The sequence below is a fragment of the Tenebrio molitor genome, chromosome 9 (genome assembly GCF_963966145.1).
Source record: "Tenebrio molitor chromosome 9, icTenMoli1.1, whole genome shotgun sequence".
Lineage (NCBI taxonomy): Eukaryota > Metazoa > Arthropoda > Insecta > Coleoptera > Tenebrionidae > Tenebrio > Tenebrio molitor.
Window position 1 is genome coordinate 12673910 of NC_091054.1, and position 22790 is coordinate 12696699.

Consider the following 22790-nt stretch of genomic DNA (forward strand, 5'->3'; position numbering starts at 1 on the left):
CAACGTAATCCAAAAAAAAAAAACCCAACAGCTCGGTCCGAGCTTTTGTAGCAATTGCTTTATGGAAACCCAAAACTTGGGTTAATATTTGTGGATTTGCTTAATAGTAGCGGATATTTGTTCGTCCTTGTCGAACTCCTATAAGTAAACCAGGATTAAGAAATGTTTGTCAAAATTTATTTTAATTTATGCGGCAACCTAATAAGAAGCACACAAATAAAAAAGAGCAAATTTACCGGAGGTAGTTCGACATTGGCTCGGTAATTAGCTGTAGGCGGAAATAATTTATCGAAACAATTTGTCCGGTGGGTATAATGTATTTCAAATTATTTCAACGGTCATTTAGAAAACTTAACGACTGCTAATTGCCCACTAGGTTGACGTTATGGGTCCTTCTCCATTTGTTAATTTTTTTTATGTATCTCACCGGACAGGTTGCATGTTGCCACTTCCTGAAAAATTTATCGCATCCAGCACTGACCCGGAAACGTAACACTTTGCGTTAATCAACATTCTTCGAACCAAAGAAAAATATTTTTCTAATTTAGTTACGAAAAGCAACCATTGTGATATGTCATTTTAGTTGTCAAACGTGCTTCATTTAATAACTAGTGAAAAAAAGTGACGTTATATTATCACTAGTATTAAAAAGTGACATTATATTATTACTAGTGTTAAAAAGTGACATTAGTAGTATTATCCCGGAAAATTATTGAAATAGCAGATTTAAACAGGATTTTAATCAGAATGTGTGTTTTTCGTTACTAAATTAGAAAAAATCTTGTATGAAACACGTAGCAAAATGGCTATTTTTTTGCACACATGTTGGACCACAATTGTCATGTTTACTGCAAAAAAGGCGCTCATTTTGCAACTCGTTGCATAAGTAGCAATTTTTCTAGAGGAAAAGACAACACAACACAAACTTTCCTCACAGCAGATTGATTCTAAAGTTTGTTAATATGTACAACACACGTCAGAAGCACCGAATTTCAGCTTGTTTGAATTAGTGTTTTCGAATGTTTATTTCTCTGTGTATTTACTACTTCAGTTAACTACAAATAGAAGAGGACGATCAGAAAAAATTACTCGTTATAGTAGTAGGAAACGATATTTAGAACAGCTTGTGCAGGTTTTTATAACGTACTAATACTTTTATGAGGGTTGGAACGGTTGGAAAAGCCCATTGCTGTCAACCGCCACCGCACCGTTATTTGGGGGTAATTAGTGGTCCTAAATACCTATTTAGGTACCTACCTAGAAAGGCCGGGAAAATCCAATAATTTGTTATCGAAAGCGTCAAAATTCCTGGTACACATTACAAAATCTCGAGCAAACTTTTGGATGGTGCCGAAACAATCAAAATAATGTAGTAGATAAGTATTTTGGATATCTTTAGGGACAAGCCATAAACCTGAGTTCTAAATGTCATTTCCTACACTGTCGTGGCCAGCCTTGTCACCACATTCGACACCCCTTGATTTTCTTTGGGGCGATATTATCACAAATGCATGCGATGACGGAACGATTAGAAAGGAGAGCTACCGTGTCATGATGCATGCGTTGAACGCAAATTTGGTTGGTGAATTTTGGTGTGCACATTATAATTTCGCAAATATCACGTTCGCTTCGAAAATATTTAATGATGGACGTTGGATGCCGGTATTTATAATTTTTATCGGCGAAACATGGGTTCGGGTTTCGCGTGGGAAATGTTTTCATCGGATGGTATTAAAATTCGGGAGAAACATAAATTTTGCGAAAGTGTGCAAACCGGTAAAATGTATGTCAAAGCTTGGGATTTTTCCCCGAACGCCACCCCCTTCCAGCGCGAATAAAACAGGAACGTCGGCTCAGAGGTCGCCGCCATAAACACCTGACGCGTCCTCGGAGGCTGTAAAATCCTTTTGCAGGTATTGTGCTCACCACAAAGTTTAATTATGTTGTATTTTATCAAACTATCGTCTTGGCCGTAAAATCGCGTTGAAAACATTGTCGTTAAAATTTAAATTTAGCGTGGTTCGTGGAAGGAGTCGGTGGTGCTCCGGAGGGAAGATAAATAATTACGGCGTGTTTACCGAATTTATCAATCCACCGAGCGCTCAAATATTGTTTGGTTTTTTATCAGCCAGGACGTTCACCTCGTCAAAATTGCGGTATTTACGAAACGCGCTGTAAACATAAACATGTCGAAATCCTCTCAATAACTGATTTCTTGCGTACCTTTATTGGCCACAATAAAAAATTGTATTTTCGTGTCGGCGCAATTATCTAGTTGGATTTTTACGGTATCGGTCGGACGTGATACCTAGCCGGGAAAAGATTTTATAAGGCCAACGATTGTCTATTGCGACAGGCAATAATATGTACACGGTGTTCGCGCAAAAGCCGAGTTCTTTTCCGTCGTCCGACGTAATAAATTTGCGTGCTAGTAGCAAGCATTCAACCCAATTAAAAGTTATTTAAGTGGTAGAATGTTGATTCTGTAATGTTTGCCAGCATGTTGTACGTCGGATAAAACGGCCCAACCGGACCGGCTCTGAGCGACAATTTTCTATTCGATGAGTGGCGCGATTGGTCGTGATTTCGGTGTGTTCCTGTCCGAAATGTGGTATATTTACGGTTCAACGATCTGTGACGTCATTAGGTTAGTAGGTTAGTTGTATTCAGGACGTCGAAAAAAATCCCACATCCACCGTCACACGCCTCCTTGGCCGTCCGTCGTCGCCTTCGCCATCATCGTCCAGTCTCTTTTGTGGCGACCGGATCGAATTATCTGCTTCTATGACATATCGACTGACACACATACCGGACCAGTAAAATTGTGTATAAAGATAACAATATCGTCGTTTCAAAAATAAACCACGACCAAGCCGAGGTCGTTGATCCCGCAGTAAGCTCGCGTTGTTTTAATGTTTTTATGCATGCAATGCACGCCACTTTATTTTTGTAACATAATATTTAAACTGTGAAAGTTGCTGCTCCACTGATGTGTGCCTTAACCCAGTCCAGAACACCCGGTATCTGTGACAAAAAATGCACCGACGAAATGCCGTTGGTTGTTGATGAAATGGCGCCGCGCTCCTCGCGACCAAAAGAGAAACGGATTCGTTATCAACAACAATTTATCATCATACTCTTATTTGTTGGTAAATACTCTGCTGTTTGTTCGTGCCCAATGTGTCTCTCTTACCGATTCCGAACAAACAATCAGAGGGGAGGACATTTTTCACGAAGGAACAGGACTGGGTCACTGCAGAAGTGCTCCTTCGTTATTTAAAACTTGGGAGCTGAAATTTATTACAGCCCGAGACGATGACACTAAATTCATACTGTTTGGATCGTGGCCTAAACTTTCTTAGTAATAAATATATCGTACCGTTTCCAGATTTTATTCTCCAATTATTTAACGCTAAAATGTCGCTAAATGCCGCTCAATTATGTAGGTGGAAGAGGGTAGTTAACAATTACAAAATTAATTTTAAAAAGTCACGACCCGATTACCAGCTCTATTAGCAAATAATACCGATAAAACAGTCACTTTTTCCATTTAAAGTTTATGAAAAATATTTAAAAAAAGAAACAGTACGAAAAGTATGTGAGAAGTTTGTTGAAAAAGAACAGGAAAATATCAAAATATACAGGGTCATTATAAATGATTGTCCCATCGTAGTTGGCGTTGAAAAGCCACACAAATTTTGGATGTGCCGCCAGTCTCGCAACGTTAGACAAACTAGTAGACAGATTTCCACTACCGCCACCTATTGGCGATACTAGTCTCACTCGTGTTACGAGGCTTGCGGCACATTCAACTACGTCACCAATGCCAACTGCGATGGGACAATCATTTATAATGACCCCGTATTATGACAAAACCAATGACATGGAGGAAAGTGAAGCAGGAAAGCAATGATATTTGAAGAAAACCTAAAAAAGAACGTTGAACAATGACAACAGTGGAAAGAATAGGAGCAAGATGGATGTGGAGTGCAGGCGAGAAAAAAAGCATATAAGATAAAAACAAGATGATATCTAATGAAGTTGGTACATAGTGGATAAGTGTTGGCACATAGTGGATAAGTGTTGGCTATTGAAATAAAAATAATAAATCATGTCCATATTCAGAAGAAAAATCGATGGTAAAAGAGAAAGACTGAGAAATCACAACACAGAGCAGATGAAGCAAGAATAGAAAATTGAACGGAAACAGTATAAAATAAATGAAGTAGTAAGGATAAATAGAAGGTATAAAAATGTCTAGATGTAAATGTAAAAAAAATAAGAAAGAAATTAATTTTGACTTGAGCGCATAAAAATACAGAAAAGAGATTAAGGATTCTGCATAGCTGTTACGGGGAGTGATAAAAACAAATTAAGGTATTGATAAAGTAAAAAAAGATGGTAAAGAATGAAATTAATGTTACGAAACAATTTAGATTAATAGAATAGGAAACAAGAAAAGCAAAGAGCGAATAGGAACCGGAGGTAGATCAGAATACAAATAAAACGTACAAAAGATTTGTTGTTTTTGATAGAAGTACGTACGTAGTAGATAGCCAAGATAGATAAACAATAACATATAAAAATGATTAAAATAGAGATCTGGTTTATAAGGACAGTAAACAACAACTCAATTGCATGTTGAGATAATGTGAAAAATTGAAAAAGTAGGAAAAACAAGGGTGACTAATTAAAAGGAAATGAAATGAGTCTAGAACTCTAGAGTAAATCAAACAGAACTGATAAAAAAAGAGATTAGGGAAATGTTTATCGTGTGTGGTAGGAATAAGAGTGGACCAATAAAAATAATTGAAAAACATGAGGGTCTTAATATGTGCTCAATCAACAAGGCTAACTGTTAGGTAAGAGACGAAAACAAATTATGGAAAATAATAAAAAACGAAGAAGAGGAAGAATGAAACAATACAAGAAAACTATCTGAAATGTTTGGTGTAACTGAACAGGATACGAATATGAAGCCAGAAGAAGCAACGTGGACGTGATAATGAAACAAAAAAGCCAATAAGCGTAAATTACCTGATAGAGCAGGAGGAAGGATGAAAAGGTTTGTCTAGCGAGAAAAAAAATCGAAAGAAAAAGGGCTGAGAGCAATCGTAATTTATACAAGAAAATAAAAAATAAAAAAGCAGAAATAGAAAATTGGACAAAAACAGGAAAGTCTACATTCTAGAAAAAATGAAACGATAAAAATAAATTGTACGAGACAAAAAAATAAAAAATTGAATATTTTTTGAGCAACAGAATTTAATACATACATAATACAGCGTGATCAACAATGACCGAGTCTGTTGGCAATGAAACAATTGAAAAATATTGGTGTTTTTTTTTTTTTTTGTCTCGTAATTGGCACTGACCGGATGTGTTAACTTGACACGACATTTAAAAAAAAATTAACAATGTCAAAGCTGATAACCAGAAATGCGTGTAGATTACAATGGTACCAAAATCATTCAAATTTTCATTGTTACCAACAGATTCGACTGAATCTGTTGACTGAATCAAGAATGACTATTCTTGATCATGCAGTAATATTATTAAAATAAATACGTTATTACAACTAGCTGTTGAAAAACAGAAGAACAACAAGCACAAACTAGTGTGGATCTAGGAAAAGAAATGCTTGAATTTTTTCTTAAGAAAAAATAACATTCTCCAGGTTTCTTTCACAAACCAAGTAAGATTAAAAACAAAAAAGTAATTTTTTTAATACCTCGTTTATTGACATTTTAATTGACATTTACTAATTTTAAAAGTAGTCTGATAAATTTAAAAAATTCCTTGACAACCGTGAAAATTTATGTAAACAACTTTGTTTATGGCAAAAGATGAATGTCGAAGACTTTTCTGGAGAAGACCTGAAGAAATTACTCAAGCAACAAATGTGCGGTTTCAATTTTGAAATCATAACTTTGAACACGCAAAATTTCTTACAATTTTCGATTTTTTTATCGATTCATAAGAAAAACTGCGTAGGCAATTTTTTGAAAAACTTATTTACCTAGGGATTTTTTTATTTTAGTCATGCTTTTTATATCTTAGAAACTAAATTCATATGTATGTATATTGATTTTAATGATATATTTAAAGTAGGTGTATCAGTAAAGAAATTAAAAAATAAATTGTTTTTCAAGGAGATAAATTACCCAAAGCACCCCAGAAAACGAAGGTGTAATGGAGGAGAATGTACGAGTAGAATTCGAGGATTTTAATTTTTTTTTTTAGCTTTACACCTTTACAGACATTAGCCCGTTTCATTAAACGTGCCAACATTTTCAAGATAAACGAGCACCTCTTTGAAACTGGATTTTGAATTAATAAATACCTTTAAAACTTCATAATGAGAGTTGCTTTGAAGACTAACAATTTGAATAAATTACTAAAAACATCCCTCCAACATTACGAAAACTTACAAATCCAGTAAAGATTGTGCTTTTAAAGATAAAGAAATCTAACGAAAAGAACAAAGCAACATGCCAAAAGTTATTCCGGCCCGAATTTATTTTATAATTGTCATTATTAATGCTAGCTTTAGATATTTACTTTATCGTCGTTGCATTTGTTGACGTACTATAAAACACAAATGTTCCACTTTTTATTTCACATTTTGTCTTAATTTGGTACAATACCTAACTAGTTGTACAGCTATTAACAAAAGCGAAGTGTTTTTCATGATGTTAAGTAGTCGCGTCTCCGGAAGAAGTCCAGAAGTGGAAGTGGCCTGATGACTGTCGAGAGCTCGCCACAAAAAGTCGAGAGAACTTGGCTTGTCTGCTACCGGTTTAGTTTCTTGCGGCATTTTTCCATCTTGTCTATACATATTATTTTTAAAATTGATTTTACCACTAATTAATTCCATAATGTATATATTTTAATGAGAGAAATATAAAATTCCAAGCGGTCGCCGTGAAAACCCAACCTTGAATGTGACATTTTTTGCGTCACCGCAATCCGCTGAAAGCTCCACAAATACCATCCATCACCCCCCAATCTCCAAACCGCTCCCCGATAACTCCCAGACGCCCATCATAAAAATTGCACGTCTCAGGTTGCCGGAATTATTCCTCTCGGCCAACAAGAGCACAAAGGGTTAAAACAGCAGACGTGCACTAGGAATAATTAAGGGAGCGAGCTCATAATGTCGGTATCTTGTTTCTTTATTTTCTAATTAAACATCGTGGGGAGAGTGGGCCTCATGGGAACACCGGGTACTTCGCTGGTTCATTACGTAATCCGTGTACATTTTTCGGTAGAGCGTTGTTCCGCTCGCTAGTCTGATGCCAGTCTAGGGATCGATGTTGGGTCGGCTCCAACACGTGACCTTTATGAACTCCGGTGACCTCCGGTGCAACGCACTGAACAAATACACATTACACACTAAACGAATGCCGAGCGACTTAATGAAATCGTCGGGGAAACAACCGAACCTAATTAATAACTTGTTTGTTGCACGTTTTTCGAAAAAAAATAATCATTTTCACGTGACAGCGGAAACTGGTGCGGGACGACCGCACATGCGGATGTTGCGGTTCGTGCGATTCTTCCGCACGTGTTGGCACGGTTGATAAAAGTGTAAAGCGTTTGGATGTTGAGCAAAGAGGAAATTTAGGTCGATCGGCAGGGGTGCGCTCCAGGGATCGCCACTAGGGCCTGTCGTGTTCGTGACAGGCCTCGGAGGACCTTGAAATTACGAGGCATAATCACGTCAGTTCAAAAAATAAACAGCAATGTAAAATAATAGTGTGAAGAGTCAACCGTCAACTAAATACGTCAGGTTTGTGGATTTTATTTGCTACTAAATTTTGGACCCTCCAGATAAGTGGTTTACCGTTGCCATCGCCAGGTACAAATTCGAGTTTGTTTCTTTTATTCATTGTTGTGTGCGATACCAGTTCCTTATTGCTATACAGTGTTTTAATCGAGTAAACAAAATTTCCAAAACTATGGCATTTGTTATCAATAGGGAAAATGTCTTCGACTTAGATGAAGTGAAGTGAATGTATACAGGGTGATTCTGAAATATGTTTGGAAAAAAATCCGGTAATTGGTGATAATGAGAAGTCATAGACAAAAGATTTTTCATAAGTTTTTTCCTTTTCAGATACAAATGATTGAAGATTTGATCAAAATTGCTCGTACTCTGCTGAGTTAAAGGTGCTTACCTGATTATCTTGGTAGTTTAGCAACAATAATAATCAAAGGTGCCCCCTCAGTCACAAACGTGACATTATTTCTTTCGATCATTTCCATAGAAACATTTACAAAGCAGTGTGGTTGCACCTACGATTTTATTGTTGTAACAATGGTTGCTAATGAAGTGAACAATTTCGGACAAATTTTCACTATTCATAGGCGTTGAAAATACAAGAATACATACAGGGTGTCTCAAAAATGGCGCCTAATCTCCTAAGGGTCTTAAAGAATAGAAGTCTGGGAAGGTAAATCTCAATACAAAATTTGATCGGACCAACAGATTTTGTATAACTTGCTCTTAAATATGGTAATTTCAAAGAGATGTATCTCCTTTATTACCAAATTTTACAGCTGAATTATAAATTACTTTACAATGTTACTTTTTCCAAGACCCCTTTAGGTAGTGGAACAACACCGAAGTAATTCTTTTTTGAGTAATGACCTACCAAAATACGCTAAAATAACAGTGGCAACATTGACCTCAAAGGAGAATTGGTTTAGTTGGTTGTGCATACCAACCGATGTTGCCAAATTTGCTTATTTTAAAATGTGTATAACTTAGAAAATAGTCAAAGGAAAAAAAAATTCACAACGAAATTGAACTCAACTCTTCAAATAGTTTAACTTCTCAAGAGATTGGGCGCCATTTTTGAGACACCCTGTATAGGGTAATTTCCATCCTTTTGATTTCACCTCCAAAAGTCATTTACGCAGAATTAATTTGTGTGAAGGATATTCCACATTTTTTTCCAAATTTATTTCAGAATCACCCTGTATATGTATTTGAATTTGAAAGTAGTTGACGTTTTTAGTTTTCATTTACAGATTTCTCACCGATTTATCGCTCCGCCTTCACGCAGATATTTACAAGGTCACAGCCCATGAGAGAATCCAACACCTCTAAACATTTCAAATTCATAAGCCCAATTTAACTTAATTCCACCCCAAACGAGACGCTTCTGGAAGCCGCAAAAACGCTTTAATAACAGAGCCACAAAACCTTACTGTGAATGAAATACTCCAAAAACACTTTAAATACACAGAGCCGCAAAAACGTGTAAGAATATTATGAATGAAAACCAACAACTTTTTCCACCCATTTTGCATTGGACTCGATAAATTTTTACTATTTTTCTTAACGTGATATCAGTGACGTACTCAAGTTTTGTGCTTCCGATTTCTGCCTGCATATTTTATAACTTATTTCTCTTTTTAAAACGAACGTATTAAAGACACATTTATTCTAGAAAACAAATCTAGCGCAGAATTTGAATATTGTTAATAAACTAGATTATTTTATAGTTTTGTCCTTGAGGCTTATCAATGGCAGTCCCAGTAAACGACAAAAATGTGACAATTCAAGAGACTGATGATGAGCACTATCTTTATGAAAAGAACCACCAACTTCACCTTATTTTGGCGATGTTCTCATGCAATCTAGGTTTCAAAATTGATAACACGTCTATTTTTGGGATTTTTTGGCAAGAAATCCCAATCTCTGCCCTTTCATTACCCAGTAAACTACTTTTAACGTCGATTATTTCCATCACTATGGTAACACAGACAATGGTCCAATGAGAATTTGACTTTTGAACCAATCATTTTTGTTTATCTCGGATAAAAATTCGCTTCCTCTTGTCAGTGATTAAAATTTTTCTTTCCTCTTGTCACATTTGACAGTTCATTTTATAATTTAATGAAAATGACTTCTTCGTCGATAAATAATAAGATATTGTCGTTGTTTGTTGTTTTTTTTTTTTTGTTCTGGAAAAAATCTCAACAAATATAACTCGACCTTGTTTTTTTCGATCGAATAAATTTTTTAATTAATCTACTCAAACTTTTTGTGGAAAGAAGAAGAAAAATTTATCCGATTAAAAAACAAGGTCTTGTTATATTATTATCGATTAAGACATATGATTGATGTATATCCCACCTGGAAACGGTACCATTACCGATTGTACTAAAGAACGCTGGTCCCAAAACTGAACCTTGCGGTACTCTGGGAGTCACAGCCACGTCACAGAGCTGTTTGCACCAATGACCAATTTAACTAGGTTTAAAGAGAATCCAAAAAAATTAGCTTTTTAGCAATAAAACGTGTTGTGATCCAGTTTATCGAGTACTGGAGAAATCGACATAGATAACGCTGTTTGCATAAAAATCAATAGATGCTGATACAAATCAAATAAGCGGAAATCAGTTGGCAACAGCTGATCGACCCTGCTTTCAGAACAATTGTTAATAATAGTTGTCTGCAGGCGTCATTGATTTTGTCTTAGATTTTCTTGTCCTCGCCAAATCAATTATTATTTATGATCATCCGAAATTATGTTTCATTCAGATCGTGGATTATTTTAATGAAGTGTCTCCAACGTTGGTGCGTTGGAAGAGTAGGTACTGGTCCGGTTTTGTTCTTCAGCGATCGACGATTTTGAAGTCTGCATAAACTTGTAGTCTTGTAGCATGTCCGTACCGAGAACCACTTACCTCGCGACTGGCGCTCGCTTTTGAACGTCTTCTGTTTGTACAATAAACATCCAGAGTAGCTCTTCCAAGGTTAATTTCGGTCTATTTGGGTGGGCAATGTCCGAATTTAGCAGCGCCATTTTTGGGAAACGCCTTGCACAATAATCACCATGTGCGGACAAGCTTATAAAAATTTGTTTGTACTATCTTGACGACTGCAAACATCTGAGAATTCCCACATGGTCTTAAAGAATCTAATTACAAAGATAAATGTTTCAGGACATTACTTTCTTCCAGTCCGTGTATAATTTGTTACGGTATTCCAAATAACGATAAGTGGTTGTTAAAAATGGAGGATGATAACACACTTAATAGATGTTGGACAGTCCATTGCTCCGCATAATTGAGCTTTGTGCGATTTAGAGTGTAGAAATAGGTCCATATTGCAAAATCGGATTGTCTTGGGCTTGACAAATCTGCTGCTCTCGCAGCTACAAAGTAAACCAATTTACAGTGTTTAACAATGTCGGATCGCGTCTTTAACGCAGTTGGCAACAGCAGCTGTCAACACGACGTTTCGGTGATAATTGCACCTGTCAAAATGAATCCTCCAGTTGGCAACAACATGCACAGTTGGCGTTCCTCAGGGTTTCGTCGTAGGGTTTTAGGAGCGATCGCGTCGGCGCCGTGCAATCGCCTTAAAACCGATTTAAGTCGGTCATTAAAGACCTATGTGGGTAGAATTAGCTAATTAGAAGCTCTCCTGATTGGTCTAAATTGCTGTTGTAGATAAAATGGGCAGTAAATTTGAACGTCCGACTCGACAAGATAGATTTGCGATATTAGCTGCGTCTTCGCCAACATCTGGCGTCCTCCGCACTGATGATTTTCATATTTCCACAACAGTAACTCCACTTTTCGACCTTCGCTTGTGGGAAGAATCACTTATAATTACGAAGCAAACCGTCTATGAAACGGGGTCGTTACGTGCCATCTAATTTCAGTGATCACATTGTAGATGGCAATTTTTTAAATGATTCCGACCTTGTGGGAGACAATATCCCAAGAAATACTGCCGCCATAGATTATCCGATTCTTAAGCCGTCGCGGTAAATACCCGTTCCGCGCTTATAAATCAGGAAATCGCCAAGCTATCATTAACCACACCCCGTGCTAATTTTTGCTTCTTTTACAGGGTAGATGCAGCAACAGTTCACTTTCCATGTCTCATAACGGAACACCGTCCACTCCCGGTCCATTTGGCCTTCAGGGGCATCACCGTGAGCGCCGGTTCTCGACCGATTCTCCAAGATGTGGACGGCTTGGTCCGTCCAGGGCAGATCCTAGCAGTGATGGGGCCGTCCGGTTGCGGCAAAACCACACTCCTTAACACGTTGAGCGGACGGCTAAAACTCGACTCGGGTCAGATCTTCTTCAACAGAGATCTACTGTGCAAGAGATGGAAGAGGAAGATCTGTTACGTGCTCCAACAGGACATTTTCTTCCCGGATTTGACCCTGCGACAGACTCTGGAGTACACCGCAAGACTGAGATTACCCGACACGATGAGTCATTCACAAAAGATGCAATACGTCGACCACATCATCGACGTGTTGGAGTTACAAAATTGCCAGGACACTATCATAGGGGATTACATCAAGAGGGGTTTGAGCGGGGGCGAGAAGAAGAGGGCGAATATCGCGTGCGAACTGCTCACCAACCCCTCCCTCATGCTTCTGGATGTAGGTTTTTGTAGGGGCAGCAGATTAAGAGAGATCTAAATTCTTTCTTGCAGGAACCTACGTCTGGATTGGATTCGCACGCGGCGCACAGTCTAATGACGACGCTGAAGAGGTACGCCGTGACGGAAGGCAAGACCGTGGTCATCACTCTTCACCAACCCTCCTCCCAAATTTTCCACCTGTGTGATAAACTGCTGCTCCTCTGCAACGGACAGACGGCGTATTTCGGGGATACGTGCAAGGTTGTGGACTTCTTCAGCAACATCGGACTGAACATTATGCCGCATTACAATCCTGCCGACTTTATATGTGAGTATGAGAAGTGAAAGCGACGATCGGTTTGTGACTGGGGTTTCAGTGGAACAAATAAAAGGATCAAACGAGGTGAGGCAGAGGATAATCACGGCAGCGCGGGAGGCCCGCAAGAGCAAGGACTATCCCAACGAACTCCAAGCTGACTGCTCTTACATCACCGACAAATACAGCGACCATCACACAAACAAAATCTTACCACCCACGCACGCACCGTACCCAAGTTTAGAACGTGAGTTGTGCCAGGTCTGTTGTGAAAAGGTTTAACGAAGCTCTATTGCAGAAGACCCCGTGAACTCGATGGAGCCAGATGTGCGAAGACTCTGGCTGGACACGCATTCCCACGCATCGTCCTCAGTCAGTTCGGAGACCAGCGACGCGGACTGCTATTTTTCGTGGCCTACGAGTTTCTGGACGCAGTTCAAAGTATTGTCGCAGAGGAATTTCCAGGAGGCGCGGCCTAGGATGTTGTCGAAACTTAACTGGGTACAAACTATAGGATTAGGTTTATTAGCTGGACTGCTGTGGTTCCAGCTGGAGCGTAGAGAGGAAGCTTTGCACGACATCCAAGGCTGGATGTTCTTCTCCACGACGTACTGGATGCTCTTCGCCCACTTCGGAGCGCTCAGTTCTTGTAAGTCTCGCCGCTCTTCCAGTTTTGCAAGTCTAATCATCTCCTAGTTCCCCCAGAACGCGAAGTCATCAACAAAGAGAGACAATCAGGCGCTTACCGTCTATCGGCGTACTACCTAGCCAAAATGGTGGGGGAGTTACCCTTGACCATCACATTACCTGCAGTCTATCACCTCATCTCGTATCCCATGTTAGGTGAGTCGTCGGCGAATGATGCACTTCTTGTCTGACCAGACTTTTGCAGGTTTTCATTCACCCTTCGTGTTTCTCACCCTTTTGGGCTTCTTGTTGTTGAACACTATAGTTGCACAAAGCGTAGGCTTCTTCATCGGAGCGTGTTGTATGGACATGCAAGTGAGCATCACAATCAGCGCCCTCTACACGCTGGCAACACAACTCTTCGGAGGTTACCTTGCCACCAACATACCGGTGTGGTTAACGTGGATGAAGTACATGTCGATGGTGCATTATGCCTACCAAAATATGCAGATCGTCGAATTCAGCGAAGGACTGCCAATACTGTGAGTATTAATTTCCTTTATAACAGGGACTTAAGTAAAAAATTAACAAAACCTTTATAATGCTGTTCGTAAATTTTTCTGGATTTTTTGGGTATTAATTTTTCCGTAATCGTGTCAGGGGCCTTATCTATATCAAAGCTTGTAGATTCATTCATTTTCTTATCGATAAAACTCTGTGCAGTTACGATTCGTTTCAACACTTAAAATGGCACTAGATTGAAAAATTTTGTTGACACCGTTGCTATGACGTTACCTACCACGTAATCCAAATGGCACCATGTTCATATAACAAACTCATCAAAATGATTATTGTTTAAATTTATATTACTGGGAAATGCAAAAAATAGCGTATATGCCTCAAGACTAAAGTGATATTTTATCCTTTACGTGATTATTGTCCCGCCCACTTGCAATAATCTTCACGTGCGGGATAACAACCGCTCACTTTAGTCCCTTGATATATTGGGCGATTCAAAATGATTGTGGATAAGTATGGCAACTATGTACGAAAATGTATGTGGCAACTGTGTCGGTGGAGTAGAGTTGACATTTCTATGACATTTCATTGGCGTGCATTTCATTTTTTTTTTACCTTTGTAACGACCGTATTCACCAACGCCAGTTAAAGTTAACTGTAGGTTAAATTATACGAAAGCATTGTTACAACAACAGGTATCTAAGGGCCGGTTGCACCAACGTGAGTTAAATTTAACTACCGATTAAAATATACGAAAACATTGTTATAACAATAAGTAACTAAAGTAACGAAGCATTTTAACCTACAGTTAACTTTAACTGACGTTGGTGAAACCGGCCCTACGTAACTAAGCATTTTAACCTACAGTTAACTTTAAATGGCGTTGGTGAATATGGGCCTTAGTACTACGTTGATTTGACAATTTTCAAAATTGCGCGACTATGAACTATCAAAGAAATGTCAACTCTATCCCACCCACACAGTTGCCACAAACATTTTCGTCCATAGTTGCCATACTTATCCACAATCATTTTATAACAAGAAAAATTGAAAATATTTGATCCGTTAATACATGTTTGTAGTTAATTCGAGAATTGCAATGTATGGTATGTGGCAATACAGAACGAAGTATGTTGTACTGTCGCGAGCGTAGAGGTCGCGAGCAAAAAATTCTGGTTGTCAATGTCATTTCAAAATTTTGTTAGATTGTCACAAATTCAAAATTTTTCCCTGCCTGATTATGCCCACGTCAACGAAGTGTCAAAAAATTAAATAATTAATGTCAATTATGTCATACAGCATGATGATAGGTTATGATATTTTTGTAATATCTAGTTGTTAAAGGTGGCTTTCCGGACTGTTTGTCACCATGTAAACAACCTCATAACGGCCGGAGTCCGTTATAGGTGTCCGTTATGAGCGGGAGCGGCCGTTATAAATGACTAAATAACTATAGCAACGTAAATCAAAACTTTATTTTTCAACTTTTTTTACAATTGGTACAATAATTAATGTTTAATGTTATGGGACACACCTTGAATTAATCGAAATCCGTATGCCACTAGCAGATGTAGACGAGATCGAAGATGATGCTTCAGAATTTTAACACCAACACAAGCGCGATTTTGTAGGGAATAACGATGACTTCACTTGCTCTGTGGCCATCCGGACATCGGGAATATCTTGATCGCGATTTTTTATTCATTTCAGTCGTTTATTTTCAACGGAAAGTTAAGTCTTGAACAAATCTGACAAGCAGCAGCAAATGGAGACAAGATTGAAGATGATGCTTCACTAACACAAGCGCGATTTTGCAGGCAATAACGATGACCTCACTTCCGGACATCGGGAATATCTTGATTGCGATTTTTTATTGATTTCAGTCACTTATTTTCAACGGAAAGTTAAGCGTTGAACAAATCTGACAAACAACATTGAAACAATTTTTTTTCACAAACACCGGTTGACATGACGACGTCCTCCGCACACTTATTAATCATTCGGTTTTTTCGATGGCGTTGAAAAAAATGTGTTTCAAAAAGATAATTTTGAACGAATCGTAGAGATATTACAAAAACTATTGTACAATACACGTCCGTTAGGGCCTTTACAGCCTCGCCAGTATTATTCGACTCGCTCTGCGAGCTCGTCTCACAAAATTTCTGGCTCGGCAGTAAAGGCTATCCTAACGGACTTCTACTGTAAAATACTATTACGATCGTTTTACAATGGAGCATTTTCCATTGTGTCAAAACATAATTTTGACGACTAGTTTTTTTTGCTCGCGACAGTACTTGCCAAATCATGTAAATATTTATTTTTCCATAGATTATTAATTTATTACCTACAGCGAGTTGACTACAATTGGTTATTAAGTCCTCCGTTTATTTAATCGATGGCAGTAGTTACACTTACATAAAATTAATGATAATGTTGTCGTCGTATGACAGATACGCGAAAAAATGTAAACGAACTTCTTACATAACTTATAATGTGGGAAGAAATCTAATTGAAGTCGAATGAGACGTTCTTGCATGACAAGTATTAAATTTTCTAAGACTATTGTGAATAATATGGACTTTTTTTTAATTCAATCTTAATCCTCTTTGTTAGAAAAATTTCAAGTATAATTGTGGTATATTTCAAAAACCAACGGAAATACACAATTACCTTAACGATTCCGATGTAGATTAGCAACAACAATTGCTTAATCGTATTATTCGAGAAATGTCAAAGACCTGTAACTGACATAATTTTGAGCGTAAGTACCTAATATTTAAAAATTTAAAACAGCGATAATATTTGGTTAACATTAAACTAGTTGCTTTGATAAAAATGAAATTTCGTTACACAATATTTTGAATTTTAATTTTTTGATAATCTTTGCAAAAAAGGTCAATTCAAGGATAGCTGTAACATTTCTAAAGTTGTGCTTTTTTTATTCCTACATGAGTGTCCTAAATGAAATTGCTAATTACTAAACTAATTACTAAACTCGGTACAGGTTGCAAAGACACACTTGTCATTTGCAACAGCATTTTTTTCATATTTCTGAACCAAATAAAGGCACAAAGGGACCAGAAAATCATAGTTTTGGTTGAATATTTTCCATATAAGTACAGTTTTAAAGTAATTTCAAATGACTAATGCCATAAAAGTGCTGTTGCAAATGACAAGTGTGTCTTTGCAACCTGTACCGAGTTTACATACCTACCTATTGTCACAGTTATGTAATTGTTTCTGTTATTACATTGCAAACCAAAACAAATTTTTTTTTTCATTTCATGGTACTATTACGATCATTAAATTTTGGACATCATTGTTCTGTCATATAAAAAAAATTACTCTAAATCATGCTTTATTGAAATTGTCACAAGTGTCAAATGACAAAATATTAAGTTTTTAATTTTTATTTATTTATTTTATATTTTTTATTAATTAAAACCGCGTTCTATTCCATTTATCTGATTTTTAAAACTTCTTGAATGTTTTGTCAGTAAATCTGACATTCACATTTTTACAATTGACACAACAATAAAAATTGAGGTTATAAATATAAAAATATATATAGTATAATTCAGAATAAGTGGCATCGCGGTAGGCGTTGATTCTCTAAAGTGAGCTTTATGTTATGTCAAAAAATTTAGTAAACATGTGAAACCGTCATTACTTTATTCTGAGGTTATGCGTTACATAATTTTGACATGGTTTTCACCCACAGCAGAGATAACCCCCAGACAAATAATACACTTTTCATAAATGAAATGAAAGGAAATTCCAAATACTTATAACAAGAAAATAAACACAAAACGATTGCAATGATAATATCAAGGCCAAATTAAAAGCGAAGGTTACCAACAGCATCGAAACTAGGGTATTATTAGAAAGGGTCTTGCTGCCAACGTAAATTTGAATTTCCAAAGCCTACCGCGATGCCACTTATTCTGAATTATAATATAAATAAAGGTCGTTTTAGAATGTATGACAGCATGATGACACTAGCGTCCAAAATTTATTGCTCGCCACCGTAATACCTATGTAAAAAGTTGCTTAAATATCAAGTTCAGTTTTCCTTCTAATAAAGCCAGGAAAAAAAAACAACAAAAAATGAAATGAATGAAACAGCAAAACCTTGTCTAGTTTAAAGTGTTATAAAAACTGTTCTTTAGATTTGTAAGTCATTCAAGCCGAGTTCTTCTACACAGCAAAAATCTCTAAAAAAAAAAATGTCTGCGACAAAAATACATCCTTTTTTTTTTGTTAATGTTAGTGAAGGTATAAAAAGCATATGAGAATAACCTTGTACTGTCCTCGACGTCCAAATTGTTTTGTAAATTTAATCTTATTAAAATAATTATTTTCTCTCTTTTGTATTTTAATAATTTCAACGAAAAAAAAATTGCAATACACTGTGTATTGTCAGTTGAGTCATTGGCAAATTTAATAGGTACCACCTATTAGGATTAAAACAACTCTTAAGGCCTGGTTGTATAAAGCGATGTCAATTTCGTTGTTAAAGTTAACATGTCAAGCGATCTGATTGGGGGATTGGATTTGAATCAGCCAATCAAATGGGCGGATTTCCGACTTGACGCGTTGTTAGTTGACACGATGTTAACTAAGCTTTATATCTATACAATTGCGGCCACGGAATTTTGGCCGTCACTTTCATGTCAATTAAAAAAGTGGATGTAGTCCATGCTTTATTGTCATTATGATTGACTTTTGGAATTGACATCCAAAACTTTGTCAATGTCATACTTCATTCATAGTTGCGAACATGGTACCAACACCCTATTTCAATAAAGTGCGAATAGTATCCCTGTTCCAAAATTGCACCAAATAAGGAAGCGCGTTTTGACAAGTCTTGTAATAGTAGAAAGTGAGGTTACGAATAAGTAAGGGCCGCTTTACATCTCATGTCAATGGGATTACAAGTGACGGCCAAAATTCCGTGGCCGTAATTGTACTGTCGCGAGCAAAAAAAAACAGGTCGTCAAAATCATGCTTTGACGCAATGGAAAATGCTCTTATTGTAAAACGGTCGTAAATATCATAACCTATCATCATGTTGTATGACATTAATTGACATTGATTAATTAATTTTTTGACACTTTGTTGACGTGGGCATAATCAGGCAGGGAATTTTTTTAATCTGTGAGAATCTAACCAAATTTTGAAATGACATTGACGACAAGCAGAATTTTTTGCTCGCGACAGTACAACCGGGTCTGAATGCTTTTAAATCGGCAGAAGGAATTTTTAAAATTTGCTTTGAACCGTTTGCCCCCGGTGTTAATAAATAATATTGAAAAATGCATTTAAGTAAAGGAGAAGAGTTGAAAGTGATTTAAAAACGATCCCAGAAAAGACATTTAAGTTCTTTTTTAAAAACAAAAACTGACATCAATGTTTTGTTCTAGATGCGCGCACCAGTCGAAGTTCACGGTTTGCAAAGAGTCGGACCACATCCCAGTGTCGGCCATCCTAGAGGCTCAGGGATCCTATCTTCCTCTATGGGCGAACACCTTCGTCTTGTTAGCCTTCTTATTCGTCTTTCGTTTCTTAGGCTACATCGTACTGCGTTACTTCAAAGCCCCCAAGTGACCCTAAATTAATAACTGTATCGTTAAATTGTGATAAGAAAAATAATACGATAGATATTAGTCGCGAAGACGACACTAAATCAAATCCCGACACATTTCTGTAAACCCAAGAAATGTCGTTAAACCTAAAAAAAATAGTAACGGACAGTTAGTTGTGACTGCGGTATAATTTTTTTTATGAACAGGCTGTGCTTCAATTGTAACTCATTCGTGTTACTTTTATATTATTAAGTTCTTAATTTTAATCGTTCATTCCAACTTGTTTTTAGTATGAAGAATTTTCCGATTTAGTTCGCGCCCCGACGAGTCGCCCTCGCCCCCTTTTCGAAATTGTCCGGCGCTTGCGGATCAGGGTATGATTGAGACACGACGTTGTGATGAGTCCCGGCTGTAAAATTCTTTGTAATAACGACAGGTTATCGGCTTATTATTTTTATTTGAAGTGAAGATGAGGAGGTGTAACGTTTGCACAGTGCCTTGGTTATTTTTGTTTTAGTATTCGATGTGCCAAGTATCGACAACCAGCTACGGCAACTGCCAGATTTTAAAACCGTTCATGTATTAAATGAAGTGCACTGCGTTTTGCAAGGCGTGATAATCTTTAAAAGAGTTTTGTGTCGTGGTGCTAGAGCAAGGTGTCATGCAATGTCAGTTACTGAGGCCGCTCGAGGGCGTCTCTTCTAACTTGCTTCGCAGATTGCATCACATCCTTTTTTCACATCCATAATTGTTAAGGAAATTTATGAAATCTATGGTCCTTCTAGGTAAAACGACGTAATTTATTGGGGTAGTTGCAGATTACAAATAATTCAACACAATCGAGCTTATTGGTACTTAACTGTATATAAAATTTACCAATAGAGGTTTGAATCGCCACCAAAATTTCTCTCACTAATCAAGCAATAATCGGAGGATATTTTTTGAATTCTTTTGTAATTTGAACTGGAGTAAGACTGTGAAATACAAGTAGCGTTTCATAAATTTCCAAATACTCAGATCAGTGTATATTTTTGTTATGTTTATGATTATAAGAATTACATCACTACACAAAGGTAACTATTGCATTTTTTAAACTATATTTAAGTATGTTTATTTTTGTGTAATTTAAGTTTTAACAAGCGAGACATTACCTGAAATGTATGATTACCAATCAAGTGTTCAAACACTTAGTCAAAGTTAATTGCCCCAAGTACGTCATCTATTAAGATCACATAGCTTTTGTAACCTGTACAGATATAAATATATTTATTAAAACGATCTTAATACTGACCGTGGGCTGTAATATAACCATATAAATAAACTTTCTGCGAATATTTGCCTTTCTTACTTTTTTTAAAATTAAGTTCTTTGTATATAACATAAATTTTATTACTTTAGGACCAAGTCTAAAAAAATACACAAAGCTAAAAATTAATATTCTAATAAACAGTTGGCTTAATAATTGTTGAATAAACAGATCATTTTTATATACATTGTTACCACAGACTTTGTGAATAATGATAATTTGTTTAAAAGGTACTGTTGGCAGAAATATTTATTCATATTCATAAAAATATATAATAGTTGTTAGCAAAACAAAAAATATAAAAGACCAAATTCTGACTGCCATTTTTTCAAAATTAATGCCAAGCTGTTGTTGAACATTTGAAATGTTGGAAAGACTAATAATATCAAATGTTATTCATATCATACGATGCTATTGTTTAATATTATTATCTCATACGTCTATACTTCCACGTATATGTATAATTGTACAAAGACAGACTCCTTGTATCTATGTTATAGCTAGTCCTAGCCTCTCATTTAACTAGGAACTATTTATATAAATCAATAAAGAGTTTATTAATATGAACACTTACCAATCTTTTTTATTCGTAAACGACTTACCCAACAGAAAACTGTCCTTCCAATTTCCTAAATATCCATGTATGTACATATTTTTGGAATCAATGGAATCTTTTTATTCTAAAATTTACCAATTCAAAGATGAAATTTCCTTTCATATCAATCGATTACTTTAAACATACCGTAAAGTTCGAAATAAATTCGATAAAACTGTAAATATTGATTTCTGAGAAAAATCCTCGAAGAGGTCAACTTTGTTTTCATAAAGTGCATATTCAGTATTTTACTTAATGTTGACAGCTTTTCATCTCCTAATTATGACGTCATCAATATATTTTTTTTAATGACAACCCCCCCTTTTTTCTTCTTTTTTTGATAGCTAAACGATGAATGAAAAAAAATTGGTACCTTACATAACAATGTTTTTGATAAAATGACAAATTTTACGTCAAAAATTTATTTAATTTTTATTATACAGGGCTTTAGAGAATGGTCTCCCAAGAATTTCAGGATGAATTTATCGGGGAAAATATGGTCGAACACCTTTATACAGTTTTTGGATAAACTGAACCGTTTTCTGAAAATAAAATTGTTCCTTGCTGTTTTGGGACTGCTGAAATATTGCCACCACGTGCAAAACCCTTGATTTGTGCTTATTATCAATTCGGTTGTACATCATCGGAATAAACAAAGAAACAAAACATACCTGGGAAGCACGTGTGATTCTATACTCCGTCCAGCGAGAGATTGGGAGATTTAAATTGTAGACAACACTACAAAATGCACTAAAATACATTAATTACAGCATAATTTCAGGGCAAAAAATGTTACTGCTTGAAGGTAAATAAATAAATAATTTACGCCAGGTAGAACTTTCTCTGCGTAGAATTTAGTGATGTTTATGTCAACCAATCTCTCGCTGGACAAATTATATCTTAATTAAACTGCGCACCTCCCGAACGTCGCACGTGTATTGTGTACAATAAACACAAAAAATAGCTGCCCGCGCGTCTACGCTTCTGTTTAGTTCTTTTTCCCGCAATTTAAATTCAAACACACTCAATTTTTAAATAAAGCAACAGAAAACACAATCGTTCAGTTTCGAGAACTAAAAATCAAGAGAGCATTTCTTTTCAAAACTGGAAACCAAAAAGTGATCCCCTCCTACACACTACACAGTAGTCCTAATTTTGCAAAGAGCTGCGCGCGTCGCTGCTTCTGCGGCTAAAGTATATTTTTTCCTGGACGGCGGTTGTCATTCACAGAATCCTGCAACGAAATGCGACCTCCCTATTGGTTACTCGATTCCACTAACCAATAGAGAGGTCGCATTTCGTTGCAGGATTTCGTAAATGGCACGCGCAACCGCCTACCAGGAAAAAATAGACATATTTTTTTATTACTATAGCTTCTTTTGGCTTGTTGTTTTGTTTCGGCGGCGGCAATTTGAATTCAAATTGGGATAATACAAAGT

At 36.6% G+C, this 22790-nt stretch overlaps 2 protein-coding genes across 2 annotated transcripts in view; both read left to right on the forward strand.

Annotated features, from left to right (window-relative positions):
- E23 (Early gene at 23) overlaps positions 1 to 21329 on the forward strand; it is a 91242-nt gene extending 69913 nt beyond the window's left edge. Inside the window, exons 2-8 of the mRNA XM_069058156.1 lie at positions 11876 to 12422; positions 12476 to 12731; positions 12781 to 12966; positions 13018 to 13368; positions 13416 to 13562; positions 13612 to 13888; positions 19289 to 21329. Of these exons, the coding sequence (XP_068914257.1) occupies positions 11876 to 12422; positions 12476 to 12731; positions 12781 to 12966; positions 13018 to 13368; positions 13416 to 13562; positions 13612 to 13888; positions 19289 to 19472 (1948 nt within the window). The 3' untranslated portion in view covers positions 19473 to 21329. The remainder of the gene's footprint in view (positions 1 to 11875; positions 12423 to 12475; positions 12732 to 12780; positions 12967 to 13017; positions 13369 to 13415; positions 13563 to 13611; positions 13889 to 19288) is intronic.
- Rhau (RHAU helicase) overlaps positions 1 to 22790 on the forward strand; it is a 138604-nt gene that overhangs the window by 94493 nt on the left and 21321 nt on the right. The gene's annotated exons all lie outside the window — the stretch shown is intronic.